At 41.8% G+C, this 18,038-nt stretch overlaps 3 protein-coding genes across 6 annotated transcripts; 2 read left to right on the top strand and 1 right to left on the bottom strand.

The window, feature by feature from the left end:
- The first annotated feature begins 70 nt into the window (after positions 1-70).
- Positions 71-1,228, top strand: LOC4816704 (PI-PLC X domain-containing protein 2). 2 transcript variants are annotated; one of them, XM_015181228.2, is made up of 2 exons: positions 71-218; positions 274-1,228. In XM_015181228.2, exon 2 carries the CDS (start codon positions 293-295, stop codon positions 1,148-1,150), a length of 858 nt encoding a protein of 285 aa, XP_015036714.2. In that variant the 5' UTR covers positions 71-218; positions 274-292; the 3' UTR covers positions 1,151-1,228. The 2 variants fall into 2 exon arrangements, with proteins under 2 accessions (XP_015036714.2, XP_001356106.3); XM_001356070.4 differs by having other exon boundaries at positions 279-1,227.
- neb (kinesin family member nebbish) lies at positions 1,217-18,035 on the bottom strand. The gene is made up of 2 exons (XM_001356071.4): positions 16,464-18,035; positions 1,217-3,227 (listed from the first exon to the last, which is right to left on the bottom strand). Exons 1-2 carry the CDS (start codon positions 17,895-17,897, stop codon positions 1,305-1,307), a joined length of 3,357 nt encoding a protein of 1,118 aa, XP_001356107.2. The 5' UTR covers positions 17,898-18,035; the 3' UTR covers positions 1,217-1,304.
- fok (fledgling of Klp38B) lies at positions 5,972-13,760 on the top strand. Of its 3 annotated transcripts, none has more exons than XM_002133100.3 (2): positions 5,972-6,519; positions 8,233-9,441. In XM_002133100.3, the coding sequence occupies exons 1-2, from the start codon at positions 6,357-6,359 to the stop codon at positions 8,469-8,471; spliced, it is 402 nt and encodes a 133-aa protein (XP_002133136.1). In that variant the 5' UTR covers positions 5,972-6,356; the 3' UTR covers positions 8,472-9,441. The 3 variants fall into 3 exon arrangements, with proteins under 3 accessions (XP_002133136.1, XP_015036717.1, XP_015036716.1); XM_015181231.2 differs by lacking the exon at positions 8,233-9,441 and adding an exon at positions 13,552-13,760 and having other exon boundaries at positions 6,321-6,519; XM_015181230.2 differs by lacking the exons at positions 5,972-6,519; positions 8,233-9,441 and adding exons at positions 11,343-12,167; positions 13,552-13,760.
- Positions 18,036-18,038: the final 3 nt, after the last annotated feature.

Genomic DNA, 18,038 nt, shown 5'->3' with positions numbered 1-18,038 from the left:
CTTACCTAGCTAAGAAAGTGACCATCTGGCAGCACTCTTGGTTTGTTTACGTACAAAAAGATAACTGTAGAAACGCCCCCAACAACATTTGTACTATAAATAAAAATACTTTAAACGAGTATTAGACAATACACATTGCACCATGTCCAAGGAGCATTGGATGCGCGACCTGCCGCCCGAATTGCGGGACATGTCAATAATTAATTTGGCCATTCCAGGTATGAATGAGATCATCATTCCCAGCCACTTAATGAATATCACGCGCGTATCTAGTATAGGTTCACACAATTCCATGACCTATGGAATAAACGGCAGCTCCCAACTAGCGCCAGATGCGGAGCCAGCTATCCGACGATGGTATCGCTTCTTTCCCTGCTTTGTACGTCGATGGAGCAAGACACAATCCTCCAGCATCATAGAGCAACTGAGTCTCGGGGTTCGCTACTTCGATTTAAGGATAGCTCAAAGGGACGAAAAGTTCTACTACTGCCATGCCCTGTTTGCCATGGAAATCTTTGAGCCGCTAATAGAACTCCGTCAGTTCTTGGACAGCCATCCTGAGGAGCTGGTCGTCCTGGATATGCAGCACTTCTATGACTTGACCCCGAACCACCATCAGCAGCTACACAAGGAGTTGATACAATTCTTCGGTCATAGGCTGTACTCCACCACAGAGGGCTCCCTGCTCGACTGCACACTGAACCGCTGCCTGGAAATGCAACGCCAGGTGGTGATCATATACCGAAGATGCCCCATTCCGTTGCCGCTGCGCTTCTGGCCCAGCTTTGCCTGGCCCACTCCTTGGCCGAACAAGGCGAGCGTGAAGAAGTTGCAGTCGTTTCTTGAGGATTCATTGCTCTCCCGCCAGCCGCAGCAGGGCTATGTGTCCCAGTGCCTTATCACACCAACTGGTCGATACATAGCCTTTCGGGTTTTCTTCTCTCTGAAGCGCACAGCCAGGCGTGTGGATAAAAAGCTTTATCCCTGGATCACGGAACAAACTCCAGGTCCCTTTGACCCGAAGGAGAAGCCTCGTGTAAATGTATTTCTAGGTGATTTTGTAGAGCTTAAGGACGGACAGTTTTGCAATTGGGTAATGGATTTGAACAGCAAACTGGAGCCGGAGGAAGAGGACGAGGCAGCTATTTGATGCTATATTACGTACAACAAAGTGTTTTCCATTGGGTGCTATTATTTTATTTTTCAAAAACCAATATACAAAATATATATATATTTAAAAACATAAAAACAAACAAGCACATTGCAACGTAAAATCTAGTTCAAGGCGTAAACTAAACGTCAAGTCAATCGATAAGAAAGCGCACTGCTTTCTGTGTCTTCGTCGGTGAGCTGGCACCGGCTGCAGCCTCTGACTGTGCCAGCGAGCTCCGCATGCCGTGGAGCACACTGTCTAGGCGTGTCAGAGCCTCCTGTAAGCTGATGGCCAGTACTCCGTTGTCCTGTTGATTCTCCCGCTCGAGTAGAGCGTTCTCGCAGTAACGCTTCAGCCGCTGGGTCGATCCCTGCAACATCTGGAGCTCCTGGTGGACGAGCATCTGGAATTGGCTGCCCTCTGTGGTCTCCTCGGGGTCGTAGGTTAGCAAGCGCTTGGTGTATTGAACTAATTTGCTCCCTGGCGAGGGACTAACCGGGGTTTTGCCCGAAGGTGTAGATGTCTGACGTGGTGTGTTGCTACTTGTGGACACATTGAGAAGCCTCTTCAATGGCTGCTTGAGCATGGCACTCAGATTCAAGGAAATTCGACTAGAATTGTGGTTGTCGCTTAGCGTCTCGTTTAGATCTGCATCTAATGGCTCCCAGTTCACCTCGACGCTCTGAAAGATTGTGCGGGCATTCAGCGTCTGATCAGGATTATCTCTCAGCAAATCGAGCCAGACGCCCAGTCGGGCAATGGGCCACTCGGCTTTGAGACCACGCTGCTTGTCCAGAATCAGTATCACCGTTCGCAGAAGGCCGAATTCATCTGGAGCTTGGGTTTGCCGGAATTCCAATTGCAGTCCCAGCTGGCGACAGCGCTGGGTGGCTTCCTTCACCATCAGTTGGGTCTTGTGCAGGCTTTCCTCGCTCGGATTCAGCATTATGCGTTGTATGTCTTCCAGCAGGTTGGACTTCTGGGCTGGCGTGGACACACCCACCTCCTCTTTCAGAGGCGTTTGCTGTTCCTTTTGGGCCTGGGCCAAAACCTGACGTTCCGTCTCCAGCATCTCGCTGTTGCACTGGTACTTGAACTGCTCCAACTCGAGGCACTGCAACCGCTCCTCATAGTCCCTGGCATGCTGGGCACGCTCCTGCTCGATGCGCGTCAAGGCAGCCAACTTCTCGGCCTCCAGTTCGGAGCGAAGCTGCTGTTCCTGCTTCTGCAGGATCTCCTGGTGGGCCAACTGAAAGTCAACCAACTGATCGGTCTTGGCTCTGTGCGTGCAAAAAGGATTGGATATGCGGAAGTAGTGGGAGCCACCGATCACCAAACGATCGCCATGGAACAGCTGTCGTCTCTCCGCCACCAGCTCGCCATTCACATAGGTCTCAAAGTCCTCGCTGTCTGGAATGACATATAGTTTGCCACTGCGTTCGTGCTCGATGATACAATGCTGGAGCGCCACCAGAGGGCCATCCAAAACGATATCCGGCTGTAAGTTGGCTGATCCCGGTAGACGCCCGCGTCCAATGCGTACCAGACCAGGGGGCAACAGATAGAACAGCGTTCCACTTAGTATGGGATCTGCTGTGAGATTGACCAGGCACGCCTGCTTCTGGTCGGCAGTCAGCTCCAGAGCCAGGCCTTTGCGTCTGAGCAAACGCAGCTCGGACTTGCGTTGATCCTCGGCATCGCGCAGCTTCTCCATCCAGGATTTCTGGGCTCGAATCAGCTCCCTTTCTCGTTCGGCCAACTGCTGGCGCAGTCCCTCCACCTCCGAGTCATCCACAGAGGTCTCTATGATGATCTTCCGTGGCGATGGGTTGTTTTTGTTCCCCGAGATGCGTCGCTGCCGTTCATATTCGTTCCTCAGGGACTTCAGGCGATCCACTTCTGCTCTCAGATCCCTGATGATCTTGTCGTGTGGGGACTCGTTGACCTTCACGCGGTTCACGATGGAGCGCGCCTTGCAAGCGTAGCGCAAGGTGGCCAATGTCTCGTCCGCATGGATGCTGGCGGGTGAGATGGTGGCCAGCATAACGGTCTTTGAATTGCCGCCAAGATTTTCCTGGAACGTGAAATCAATGAATATATTAGTGCCTCTCATTTTGATATAAAAAAAATCGATTGATTGACGTAAATTTCAAATTTGAGTTAAATTTGATAAGAAAAATCGGGCTTGAAAAAACCCCCTACCCATAGATTTATGGCTTTTTTCTTTTCTTATCAAAAACTCAACGGGCGGAATAACAAAGACAATTAAGGTTGAACCAGAAAAGAATCGAAGCTCAAGCTCCTGATACCCTTTCATTAGACAGTCTAGAATCTAGATTTGATTACATGTGGATACACTTGATATGAGATCATCTTTTGTCGTTTCTAATACTCTTTACATCCATATAATGATGGCATTGCAGGGTTAATATACCCTTGAGTTCCCCTCTACGGGTACAGGGTACTATAATGTAAACATTAAGCCCCCTCCCGATGACCCTCCAGCAGATGCTTGGAAATCTTAAGTAATGAAAAATAGACACAAACAAACCTTCGAGTGCACACTTATGTATACAAACATACATACATATACATATATGTATATGTACATGCTAATGTATATGTATGCGCATAATAAAGAAAAGATAATGACTGTCAATGATAAGGCTTCGGACAGTTTGCGGCATTCGAACAAACCTTAAACTACCGTTGGCAAAGACAGCCAACCTAATGATCATTAACGTTGAACCGTTATCAGTAAGTGCAATGAACAGAAAGAGATAGCCCTAGTTTAGTTATTGTGCCAACTAAATATACACACATGCATATGTCCATACATATGTTTGCATAGTTCGGTAAGTCGATATGTGTATGTATGTACGTATATTTGGCTGTGTGCGTGTGCGTGTGTGGGATGTGTAAAAGACACTTGTTTGATTAAGCAGGTCAGCACCGAGCAGAGAAATAGTGAGAGCAATAGACAGAGAGAGAGCAGAACAAACGGCAAAGGTATTTCAGACAACAGGTAAGGCAGTCTGAGACATGCACGTGCATATTCTCGCAGCTGGACACAAAGAGAGAGCTAGAGAGAGTGCAGGTGGACCGAAAAGCGGCATTGCCATACCTCTCTATATTGTATACCTTGAGAAAAAGCTTGTTTACAAAAACTGCTGCGCAGCAGCGAGCGTAGGAGTAGCTAATTGAGAACGAACAGTGGGTCCACTACATTAATATGTTTACGGAATATTGACGATATCTCGCGGTATAGTTCTCTCATCAATTCAAGACCTTTCAGAGGCTGGACCATGAAACAGCCGCCGTTCAGCGGAAATTCAATCAATGAATATTTCGAAACCGCAGTTAGTCATCCACGTACCAAAGCGTACCATATAATTAAATTGTTTGACTAAATATAGCCCTCCCGTATACGCCCACCTTTAGGAACGTATCACGATCCCCAGATACTGACCAGATTTCGTGGGTACCAAAGTCTGAAACCACAAAAACTTGCTAATACAGGTACGTATTATAACGAAAAACAACAAACACCTTAATTGAAACCGGCTAAAGTGACGTAGGTACTTATTAACACTAAAATTTGATCAAATTTACAAAAAATGTTCACCGACTGAAAAATGCAACATACAGATTATTTTTTGAAGGCTCCCGACGGCCAAAGAATAAGATGTTAATTAATAAAAATAATTAAAAACGAAATTGATTTGCCTTTTGAATGATTTTTACTCATCAATTGTCCCCATTTGATGAAATACAAAATACAACCGGCGAGACAGCACAAATGTTAAAAAGTACCGCTTGACAACCGAATTTCTTCCGAATATAAGGCTTTCCAAAGCGCATGGCAGGCATACAGTCTAGACGGTTATTAGCAAACCTAAAAGAGGTGTATTCAATACACCGGCTTAACAGCCGTTTGAGACTCATCTCATGACTTAAATTTTTCGTCAGCTTTTGTGGCATTAGCAATTCCTTGCTAATAAGAAAAACTTCCAACATTAACGATATTTTTCATGCCCTAAGACAATTAACATGTATTAAAGATTTTTTAAACTAAAACACTGTGAATCATATGGAAATTGGTTTCAAGCCGAAACAAACGTTGTGCACCACGGTATCTCATGAGCGCGCCTGTACTTAATGGCGAGAGGCAGCACTACACACATGTAGTATATTTGGGGGAGACTACACATGCAAGCTGGCAGAGAGAGCGGGACAAAAAAACAGCGAAGCTTCAACAAAGCACGAGACGCGAAAACACAACACACACATGCAGGCATACATATACGAGACAAACAACACCAGTAGGTCCATTAACTTTGGCTCGCCAAAGTCTATATACCCTTTAGGTTGAATAAACCAGACAATTGATACCAATTTATTGTAATTTCGTTTTATTTTTTAGGTGCAAGACTGCTCCTCTGAACGCAAACACCTTATGGGAAGAGCAGGCAGCGTTAGGAAGAGAAATACAGTGGCGAGCAGGTATGGATACATGTTCATCAATCCTTGGGATATTTTTTTCATTGATTTTTTTATTTATTGAGAGAGAAAAATAAACAATTATGTTCCTGCACGTCTTAAATTTAGCGAGAAGCACAGGAGCTGAACCATGGAGCATACGTGTCCGCCACTATATATGCTGTCGGTGGGCTTTTTGAATAATAATATATGAACACATCAAACAGCTCACAAATTTTATAGCACTCGATCTTGAAAGGGTATGCACACTCTACGCACGCAAAAGCGAGAAACGAAGTCGTCGGCAAAACAAGCCACGAGCCCGAACCGCTACAAAAATGCAGTAATTCTGGCATTCGGCTCTCAGTTTCAGCCGAGACTTCCACAAGAAAACATCGAAATCCGATGAAATTTCGAAGGAACTGCATTAAGTTCAATGCAAATGTAAAAAACTGGCTCATACCTTGACGGGGTATTCGACACGGACAAACACAAGCAAACAAAAAAGTGCATAAATACGCGTATTTAACAAAGACCCTGCAAAAACAAAGTGATTCAAACAGAGTTCATTGCTCGCAAGAGAACCTCAAAAGAGACAGAGAGAGAGACACAGTGAAACGACCTCGCACAACGCGCGCCAATAGCGGAAAAGAGATAGACGGAGACTACGACTACAACCCCCCCTTAGAAGGCACAAGGAAAACCTTTTAGACACCTTTCCATTATGGATGTTTGGGGCTTTTGTGTCAGCGACTCGACCATGTCGTATGGCGGGTCCATGCGCAGCGGCTATTACCGCGACTACGAGCAGTTCCCGTATGGCACACTGGAGTCGTCCAGCGCAGCATCCTCATGTGCCGTCAAGGATTCCTACAGTCGCGTCCAAGGTAATTATCGTTCAGAGCTTTTCGTCGCCACCGCTGCACAGCAGAGAGCAGCAGAGCAAAACAACAAAAACATGTTTAAAAGCACCAACAAAAATAAGAAAACCAGCCCCCCATTTTATTGCGTGTATTGTGGTTGTTTTTGTGAGAATTTAAAAATAGACAGCCTGATTTGATGTCCATGTATTCGTTGTCCGTGGGAGTTCACTATGAGTGTGTGTGTGTATGTATGGGGGAACACGCCTTAAAATTTTTCGCATAACAGAGGGTATCCATTGAGAAGATTCGCTTATCAGTGCTTCCGCCCTTCCCATGAGGCAGCTCTTTTTAACCCTTGAAGAAGGGGGAATTATGATTTTGAGCAATTCGGCAAAAGTGCTATAAAAATCACGTGCAGAATGATATTGGCGAATCCAGTTGTTACATTGCCCAACTTTGCCCATAAAAATCTCACGTAGACAGGTGCCAAAGATTTCCGGCATGGCAAAATTAAAACGTAGTTAGATATCGTAACAATAGATACGTACGCCTGCATATGCGACTCTTAAAAGGTGTTTCAACTCGCCGTATGGCCAATCACTTCATATGGAGGTCACTGAAGTCCATTCTGTGTATATCCGCTTCTGCTTATACAAAGAATGCTAATTAAAGAGATAGACAACACGAGACTGTACCTCTCTTGGACTGGAGTGACTCAAAAAAAGTTAAGCAGGTGGTCGCTGCGTTTTGGATATAAAGACAAAAAAGGCAAAGAAAAAACTTGGTTGTATTTGTGTGAAAAACTGAGGCGCAATAATGGATCTCAGGTGTGCGAGAAGGGAGGAAGGAGTGCTGGCTGCTGTTATTGTTGTCTGTACAATCATCATATGACTAATTATGCCAATTGCCACAACATCCAGGGTACAGATTACCTCAGAGGCCGACAATTCCTGATAGAACACGGGCAAGGTCGCTTATCAGATATGGCTGGTGGTTTATAAATAGCATATCCTTTGCTTTGCTTTAATCAATGGGAACCATTTAGTTCTGACACAAGCTCAATTGAGCAATCAAAACTCTTTGTGTGTGTGTGTGTGAGTGTGTGTCACAGGGTCATCTGTCATTTTGAGATTGAAACCAGTGCTGCCAGCTTTTTAGAGTCACCATAGGCTAGATTAAAAAAAAAAAATAAACTAGAAAAACCTAAAAATTAAAGAAAAAATAGCTTAAAAATAAGCTAACCATCAGAATAATGGATACTTTCATTTTATTGATATACTTTGTTAAAATTTGTAAATAAGCAATGTACAAACAAACCGCAGCAATTTTTGCCTTATAAAAGAAGGAGTACGAAACAGAAATTGTTTTGTACTAAATTATTTTTAGCCAAAATAAGCTAAAGTGGCAACACTGATTGAAACAGCGCTGCTTTGGCTACACCATCTACGTCACGTCGGCAATCAGCTGTCGGCCCAAAAGGGCACGAGGGTCGGTGGCACGTAGGCCACAAAGTGGTAAGGGGAGCGAAAAAAAAAATAGAAGAGAGGGCAGAGAGCGAAAGAGAGAGAGAGTGTGGGAGTGCGTGACAGAAAGTCCACTTGCTGGCCTTGCCCAAGGTGTAGTTATGTAAGGTGAGGCATTCCTTAAGAAAGTTTTCCAGATAGTTCCCCTGCCCTCATTAACTTCTGTCTATTATTTGTTAATTAACCCATGGTTTACCCACTCTCTTACTTACAGAGAAATTCAAGCAAACTAAATCAGAGAAACAGCTGCGCAAGGACTGTCCCTTCTGCAAGGAGCACAAGAAGCGGCCACTCATCAATTACATGCGTAAGCGGCAGCAGAGAAAGCACAATGACAGCATCTGTGAGGACGAGGAGGAGATGCACGAGCACGAGGATGAGGGGGTACACCAGCAGCAGCAGACCCCAACGCTGGCGTCAGTCCTGCCCACGCAGCAGAGCTGCAAGGTGTGAGAGACACAAAGGGAGGGAGAGAGCGAGCGAGACAACTACACAGTACAGACAGAAACGACAGAAAAAGCCAAACAAATACAACAACTGCAATACGCAATGCCATATTTAACTGTAAAAAGGAAAAGCAAAAGCAAACACAAAAGAAATGGCGGCTGGGCAAGCGACGAGCGAGCAAGCGAGACAACTATAATAATCAAAATGCAACTGTACCCTTCCCACAGTGGCACTCCAGCATTTCCGCGTCTAGTGACGATGACCGACACACACAAATACACTACCATTTACAAATGAAAACAAGCCCGAAAAAACTTGATACCAATTTACAAGACCGTTTACTCTTATTATTATGTCCCCATACTCTTTTTCTTATATAACATTTTTTTTACAAAACTAAAAAAAAACAAGGAAAAACAACCAAGAACCTGCCTGGCCCCTCCGCTTTGACCTTATGCAAAACGAGAAAAAAAACTTGTGAAAAAAATACAATACACATTACATAACAAGGGAAGCAAAAAAGATGTTACCAGAAAACCAGAAAAATAATTTTCTATTTTGCGTACACGAGACTGAAGTAGAAAATGTTTAAGCAACAGATAATGTTTGTCTTTAGTTTTTCCTATATTTTCCCCAATTGGATCAGTTACAGGAATAACCTACGCGTATAGCTATATATTTAGAAATCCAACAAACAAAAAATCGGAAGAAGAAGAAATGCTTCATTGGCGCCATTTATACGAGTATATATGCTTTGGACCCCCGAATTTTTATTATATCCTTGTCTATATTAGACATTCCTATGTATTTATTGTAAAAAAATCAAACCAAACTGATCATTGCACAGTTTTTGGGTCAAAATATATTATATATTAGTGTTGAAAATGTTTCAAAAAGTTTATACCAAGTTAAACAATGCTTTTCTGTTATTACAAGTACCGAAAAATAAGCTTCAAAATAAAATATAATATATGTTTCTTCGAGTTCAGACCCCAAACACTGTGCAAAACAAAAGACGGAAAGATACAAAAAACAGCAGAAAACCATTAAACATTTGCATTAGTCGGTTTAAGAGTAATTATTGATTTTTGAAGAATTTGCTTGCGGGTACTGAGAAAATTTTCAATTTACAAAAAATGTTATATATCATATATATTATATATTAATGTTTAATTTAAAAGATATACTATATTTAAACAATAAAAAACATACAAAAATTATATAAAATATAGAAGTGGTTGTTGGTTATATTTTATGGAATTTATGGGGAGTACTGTGTCTACCGTATGGCAATAAGACAAGGACGCTCTGGATCGAACCAGTTTATAAGGTTTACTTCTCAATAGTCTCGATTTGTGATTCTTCTGAAACTGGGTGTACTAAAGTGAAACCCGTATACAAATTATACCGTTTATAAGGTGAAAGACCGACTTTGATTCTAATGAAAACATCATAGAACTTTTTCAGAAATTATTCACCACTTTCAGCATGATTCTCCAAATGGTTTTTAGTTCCCAAATGTCGTCTATTACATTGAGGTAGGTTCCCATCTAAACTGGTTTAGTTTTTCCTCAAAAAAACCTTTCCCCTAATTGTTTAAACAAATCTTTACGGAAATCTTTCCGTCTCGCACCAGTTTGCTAATTGTGGTTAATATTTTGGAGACGAATGCCGCACCAAACGAACCCTCAGATGCAATAAAAAGTTAAATAGAAAATCAAGAATTTATATTATGGCTAAGGTCAGGTATATACTCGTAAATGCGAGTATCCAACCCTGAGACAGTAATGTGACCCCAATAAAAAGATATCCTTGACTTGACCTGGAACTTGAAAATGCCTGAGAGTGTTTGTAGAATGAATGGTTTCCTGCAAAATCCGCCCCAAATATAACCTCAATTATGTTAAATCCCGACTCAATTGGTTTCAATTGAATTAGAGCAGCAGAACAGATGAGCTCAGAGCTAGCCGCACTCCAAGTACAAACACAACACAAAAATTGCTTGCATATTGAAATTGCTCTTTCTACTAAGGCCCCGACCGGGTGATCAAATTAATGAATACCACAACAGCACGCTATAGGAATACGAGTGTAAGTAGTATATATGTTGGTATGTACTGTACATGCACGGGGAGTAGGAATATCATTTACGGGTAGAGCGGTTAAGCATTGAGAAAAACAACACATGGCAGGCAGGCAGGCGGGAAGCCATAAATGCAATTTGTTTATACAATGAATTTGATTCATTTTAAATTCAATGTTAACTAGTTTTTCCAGAAAGGAGGGAGAATGGAACTAAATAAAAAGCAAGGGGAATGGATGAGTATATGTAATTATTATTATAAGCAAGAGCTCTCTTATTACAATTATTCTTTTTGTGCGCGGAAACTGGAACCGAAACGAAACAACACGTTCTATTATGTAATGCAAACGTGATTAAGTCGTAGAATTTTTATGTCGAATTTATTGTATATCGAAAATACATATAAACCTTCAAAAACGGCAATACTGCACATAGGAAAAGATAAGAACAAGGAATATCTAGAATGGGATTGCGAAGAATGAGGAAAATAATATTTATAGTTCTCATAAAATTAAAGAAACCCATGTCCCAAAAAATACTTCAATAGCCTGTGGATACTTTAGCAGATTAGTAGTTCTTTTCGTAGTAAACTGAGAAAATGTTCATGATAAATTCTTAGGAACTACTGTCAAGGATAAAATTCGTTAGAAATACTGCAATGCTATTATTGATCCGGTTTCAATCAAGTAAACTACCATATTTTCATAATTCTTACCTAAAAATTCCTGCAAAATACTCTAACCTCTTTATTTGATTTTCTTTTTAGAGCAGTACCTATTTGTGAAACCCAATGCCTCTCATTTATATTAGCCACAGTTTTGATGACTTAACAAGCGCCAGACGAACCGCCTCCCGATATATGAGTTTTGTTTTTTGTTTTTGTTCAATTAACAACACAAATTAGTCCATAACTTTCTGGTGCTTAAAACCAAAAAGCTTTTCAGGCAGTGATATTATTGCGTTTTGTGGTGTATTGTCGCGCCAGTCGGCCAATTAGCACTCATTTGTGGAGCATTCAACGTGGCTTATTTGAAAAAACGTAGAGCCACGAGTGTGTTGCTAATTTTGAAAAATACTACAAAAGTGACGTAGTAGTCGCCAGGTGTCACGCTTCAAGAAAAGATTATGAAAATTTGTATTCCTTTCCATTCGCCATGGGTTTCTGTAGATATTTCTGGAATGGAGGCCCACATCCCCTGATAATACCAGTTTTTGTGGCCTGGGAATTGTGGAAACGTTCCCCGCATATGCATTGCGGTTTTCTAGGGTTTTCTTTTGCACTCGAAACCAAAGCGAAAGTTCGCTTTTCGAATTTACTTATTAAGAATTCTAACTTGGGGTTCACTCAGTACAGTTCCAAAGTTGATTCAGTGATGTGAAGGTTAAAACAAATCGGAAAAAACATTTCTAATGAATTTCCATAAGTCTGCACACACAAAAATACCGCATAGTACAGAAGGATAGGCCTTCAAATTATTTAAATTAAATACATCTTGTGGGAAAGTGTGTAAATCTAGCAGAAAATATTCCTCTCAATTGTTTTCTATACAAATAAACTAACAAAATGTTGAAGCGCTTGCTAAAAAAACTGAAAAATCCTTCAGAAGGCAGTTCTAAAGGTAAATAAGGGACAATGAATACTCAAACGTGGATAAAACAACAAAAACTTAAATATTTCGATAAAAAGGGGGCTCTAATGTTTAATTTATGTTTTAAAGCCCTATTTGGAAAATCATACATCATTTTTAGAACCCAATTACTTTCAAAATAATACCCATAATCACTTAACCTCATTAAATTTCGATTTGTCGAGTGTTTAAATGTCGGAGAATCGTATTATTCTAATTTTTAATGGCTGTTTAATTAGGGAAATACCTGTAATTCCCGGAAACAGTACGTATCTATAACTGAAATCGTGTTAATTTCGGGGAAATTCACCTAAACTCAAGGAAAAGATCATTGAAAAGTCATTTAGGCCGTTCAGAAAACCGTATTAACTTATGAATACCCATCCTACCTGGCCCATATCCATATGTATCTATCAACAATTACCTGAACTACAGTTTCTTTGGTATACTCGTACAACCATGTGATATAAAGATACGATACTTTCCCATTTATAAACGAGTTGCCAACTAAAACCTGTCTAAACCACTCGGAGATTTGTTAAGCATTTCATTTACTAAATTGGGGCTTGCTCACAGGTTTGTATTACGTTTTCCACAGGTGCCACAGATCGTAGATTTCTCACAGCGTATACGTGCGCCTTGTCTTGTAATACTCCACTTTGTTTACAGTTTTATTTACTTGTTAATTGATTCATAATATAATCATGAATTCTTGACCTTAAGCAATGCCTGCCGGAATGATCTCATATTCAAAAGTGTTATCGCCAGCATTTTTTACTCTTTTCAAGGAGAGGGTTCTATAGATTTTTAGCAGAGGTCTGAAAATCCGAAAAGGTAGTGATTTTTAAGTATGTCTTTTGTTTTTAGAGCAAATTCTACAACTGTAGCAAAAAATAACACTTTAATTTTGATGAGATCCTTAATGTGGGTTTATATATTATATAGAAGTCGAAAAAATTACAATAGAAAATCCAAGTAATTGTACGAAAATCTTGTTGGTTTCTAAAGATAATACATTCAAGCGCCTCAATCCAAAATTTTCCATGTGTTGCGCGTCATGCAGAAACGCCCAACGGTCGGTGGGTTGGGAGTTGGTCTATGTTTGTGCGTAGTATAGGCGCGAAACAAGCTTCGTCTTGATACTCCCCGGATTTAGCTTTCTTCTATAAGTGAACGACCTCATTATAAATCTACCCTACCCTACACACAAACGACCTTCAAGCCTATCATAGGTACCCTTTTTTATATGTTGCTACACTTTTTACGCCTTTTGCAGGCTGATTAATCATTTTTTCCAAGTGCTGTCCCACCCCCATATCAACCCTATCTTAATAAATTCACACTCATATAAATGTTGTACAAATTGTTATTGCAGCCCATAAGGATGGCAAGAGATTGGGCATGAAAGGCACTTGCAAGTGCGAGCCAACGGCCTGTAAATGTGGCAAGAGGCGACAGCAGCAGCAGCAACAACTGAAATTATTGTTGTCCCAACTCCGAAGACGCGATAACTTATCAAGTGTTATATTATTTTAGTACGATCCGAACAGCAACAAATAAAAACAAAAGATTCCCACACACTTATCTACAAAGTATTTTTAACTGAAACGAAAAGATAGGAAACGTACTCAAAAGATATTGCGTCTGGAGTGACCATATGTGGATGTGGAATGGATAGACAAAAATAAGTCTAATCGTGGAGGGACAACGCGGAAGGCCGCTCGACCTGCGCCTCGAGGGGATTGCACAACACGGGGATTAAACAATCGAGAGAGCCACTGCCCAAGGGCTCCCTCCCCATTGAAGTGGCTGCGGGCGCCGATTTAAAGCCAAAACATGTGAGGGAGTGCCTCTCCAGAAAGAGTACTCTACTACTGTAACGTTCCTTGGGGATCGGTGGCGACTCTACGGTACAATACTCGTAACACTTCTTGGAACTGGCTTCGACAAGTTCTTGTCTTGTGATTCCTTCAATCAAGTGTCTTTCACTACAAAATATTATAAAACATTGTAATTACTCATGGAACCACGGGAATCGATTATTAAATACGTCGTATATTAAGTGATAGTTGCGACATCTTGCTGTTAGGAATGGTCTTGTGTAAAGCTCTGACAGATAGAGTAATATTTATGGAAGGTTAAGTGTGGAGGCACCTTCTATCCCTATCTGGTAGCTACTTGGCTATCGAAATTGTTAAGAAAGGTCGAATATGTACTGTAGAACATGGAATACTAATGGTATAGTATGGATTATATGCTATAAAATATTTAAATATTAATAACGAAACTAATGTTAGATCTGTAGTTACTAAGTTATACACTAAAACTTTACATGCGTTCAATTTAATAACAAATTACATCTACTGGCAAATTGAAAGATAAAAAATTACAGAACTTAGAGCTCAAAGCAATTGCTATTCTATATATTACCAAATTCGAGATATATAAAGATAAATCTATATAAAATCCAACAGAAAAGAAATAAAACCTCTCAAAGAAACTCTTCTAGTCCCATGACTATTTTACAAATGCTTATAGCAGCCCCTCCTCTAAGTTAAATAAAGATTACATGACCTCATTGTATCACAAAACTTATATGAGGCTTACACATAGTTGCAATAAATGCTTGATATGCCACAAAGGCATTTAGAAGCGCTCTACGGACCTCAACTTTAAAGTTGTGTGGATTTGATCCTTTAGCTAGAAAAGATACTTTTAGAGAGGGTTGACGTTGGTAGCCCTTGGGAATTTTAATCGGGAATCGGGAGAAGCTTCAATAATTTGTTCCTCAATAGCGCACGAGGAATCACAGGAACTATCAGTCTTGGCATTGAAAAAAGGAAATAAAAAAATCTTTTAACCAATTTCCCCTGACATTAATTACAGGAGGAATATTTAAAATAACTCTTTGTCTAAGTCTAAGTTCCCATCTCATTTTATAGGGTATTAAAAGCCCTTAGCTACACCTTCTATATTTCTTTGTTGGTTTGCCGTCGGATACTAGAATTTTACTGGAATACACGTGCCCCCTTCTTTTGCATCAGGCCATAAATGCTATAAGCAAATAGAAAAGCCAAGGTATACGATTAAATAGATATGATAAGAAGTTCCCCCAATCACACAATTGATTGGAGCACAGTCGTTGGGGAGGTCTTTGATACGATTCGACTTAAAGGCCGCGATAAAAAGGCTTTTTTTGTTGAATTTTGATAAAGAATTGGAAAAAGAAATATTGAAAAATGGAAAAGTGGGTCTTAATTATATGATAAAATTTGGAAATATAATAAAAAGAGAATTGGAAGTAAAGAAAAATAATGAACGAGGGCTAGGAGATAGATCTAGAAAAGAAAGATTGAATCTTAACCGGATTTTTAGAGAAAATCAAGCGAAAACGATTGAATCTTAAAGGTATTTCGAATAAATAAAGATTAATCAAGAGAAAATGGAATCCTGCATGTATTCTGATTATAATAGAGAAACTCAATCCGAAACGATTGAAAAACGATTAAAGGGTTTCCCATTATTCCGTGATGGAATGCTAAAGGTATTAGGATTATCTTTGAGATCAACATGCTCTAAGGCCAAACTAATCGTTCCCTCTTCAACCTCTTCTCTCTTCCCATAGAAGTCTCTAGTAAAATTCTCTATTTTTTGAAGATATTAGCATACAACTAAATTGTCTAAACAAACATTAAAATGTCACAAAAACGTAATCCCCAGAAAATAGAAGGCATTATAAAGTTGTAGCAAAGTACCAAAGCGCGTGTGGCAAAAAGACAAGAAAAACGACAGACGACTATCACGAGATAATATTTGTAGAGAGACAATAGCCAGAGAAAGAGCTCTTTGCCCTCTCTCAGGAGAGCAAATACATCACGAGATCCAAAATCATATTTGTAGAGCGATACCAGATTGAGTTTCTGCAAATATTTGTAGGGGAAATACAGTTTGTTGGAAAGTTTTCTGGGTTGGAGCTCAACACCCCGCTCCCGCTCCCGCTCTCGGTCTCAGCGCTGATTACTTTTCCGGGTAATCGCTGTGATTGTGGGAAGTCCCCCAATTCCCTCCCTTGAGTTATTGGCTAATCAAAGCGAAAGTGTTGATAATTATTGTAGAGGCGATGGCAACATGAAATGGAAACTATCGTCAGCTAAAAGAAGGCGTGTGGGCATTTCTTTAAGGCAATAAAGGCCCCCCATCCTTGCGTCAAAAGTAGACCAAAATGATAACCTAATTGATAACAAGTTAAGCAATCAAAATGTGCACCCATTGGGCAATACTACTCACCCTCAATAGCCAGGTGAGAACGCTCTCCCTATACGGAACAAAGGTGCTGGGCGTCGAGGGTCCATTGCCGCCGCCCGCTTTGCGTCCATCTGCCAGGGCGGCAATGACTTTTCCCAGTGTCAGGAGGCTCTTGTTGATGCTAACGCCCTCGCGTATCCTCTCGCCATTCGATCCCGAGACACTGATGCGTTCGCTGCCAGCCAGATCCACGAGACTGATTTTACTCCTGCGCGTTTGTTTTAGAGAGGCAGTGCTCTCAGAATCCGTATCCGAGGTCAAGCCATCATCAGTGGAGAGATCTGTGAGGTTCAGAACAATGTTGAAGATGGAGTGAGAGCGCGAGCTCTTGTCGTTCATGGCCGTGGAGGCGGTGGCCCGCTGGGAATTGCCCACCGCTAGCCAATTGCGTAGCGCTGAATAAGAGTCCACCGAGTGGGCACTCAGATCCACCACATAGGGTCCGAAAATGGGATGCTCTCGCACTTTTAGAGCCGGTCGCTGCTGTTGCACAGGCGTGGAGTCAACCGAAGAGGACGTCGCATGTTGCACACTCAACAGGTCGTGGATCTTTTCGTTGTAGATCTCGAAATAGCTGACTTCCACTTCCACCTGGAGCTGCTGTTCTGCCCTGACGGCCTCTATTCTGCGGAACAGCTCGTGGCAGAAGCGGGGAATAATCCCAGCCTCGTCATGTGGTGGTCCGCCATCCAAGGCGGCATCATCCAAAGCCTCTATGCCCATCATGCTGTAGGATTTGCCGGAGCCCGTCTGGCCATAGGCAAACAAGCAGGCATTGTAGCCATCAAAGGCGGTTTCTATTAGAGGACCGGCTGTGCCCTCAAAGACTTTCGCCTGGCCGGCATAGTTCTTCTTCTCCGGATCGCAGGAATAGTAGACTTGATCGTAACTGAAGAAGTGGGTCACACCGGCGGAAGCGTCGGCACTGCTGCCTGCCTGAACGGTGAGCTCGTTGCTGTTGCCATGGACCTGCACCACATTCGTGACCTGTTGTCGGTTACATTCCTGGGCATTTAGGGGGCGCACACGAACGGCCACAATCATGTTGCTCTCCTCGGAGACACTGTGAAAGGAGTCCATCATCATGGCGTCTTTGTCTTTCGGTTTGCTCGAGCTGGATTTTCCACTCGGGGTTTTCATTCTTGCGGCCGTGGGTCTATAAAGAGAGGACGGGGTATAGCAGGCATTCAAGGCTGTGGGTCTTAGCTTATGCTGCGGGGAATTCACGGAATTGCTGAAGGCCGTGTTCAGGAGCTGCTGCTCCTCGCTGCTCTGTCGTGGCGTCTTTGTTAAGACTTTTCTTCGCAGTCCACCGCTGGCATCTGACACCGGCGTCGATTTTTGGGCCATGCTCCCGCTACCGCGGGTTTGGAATTGCTGGATGCGCTGACGCACTGGCGTGCTCTTGTTGCTCATATTTTAATTAATCGTTGAGCTATTATTATTAATAAAGAATGGAAATGCAAAAAGTTTCAAATTCAAGCGCGGCGTCGTTTGTTGATCAGTTTTCATTCTAGTGACGTGACGCAGTCGATAACAGGCAGGGCTGCTTGGATG

The sequence above is a fragment of the Drosophila pseudoobscura genome, chromosome 4, assembly GCF_009870125.1.
Source record: "Drosophila pseudoobscura strain MV-25-SWS-2005 chromosome 4, UCI_Dpse_MV25, whole genome shotgun sequence".
In the NCBI taxonomy this organism is placed as follows: domain Eukaryota; kingdom Metazoa; phylum Arthropoda; class Insecta; order Diptera; family Drosophilidae; genus Drosophila; species Drosophila pseudoobscura.
The sequence above is the reverse complement of the archived record's forward strand: the minus strand, read 5'-3'. Positions and strand labels throughout refer to the sequence as shown.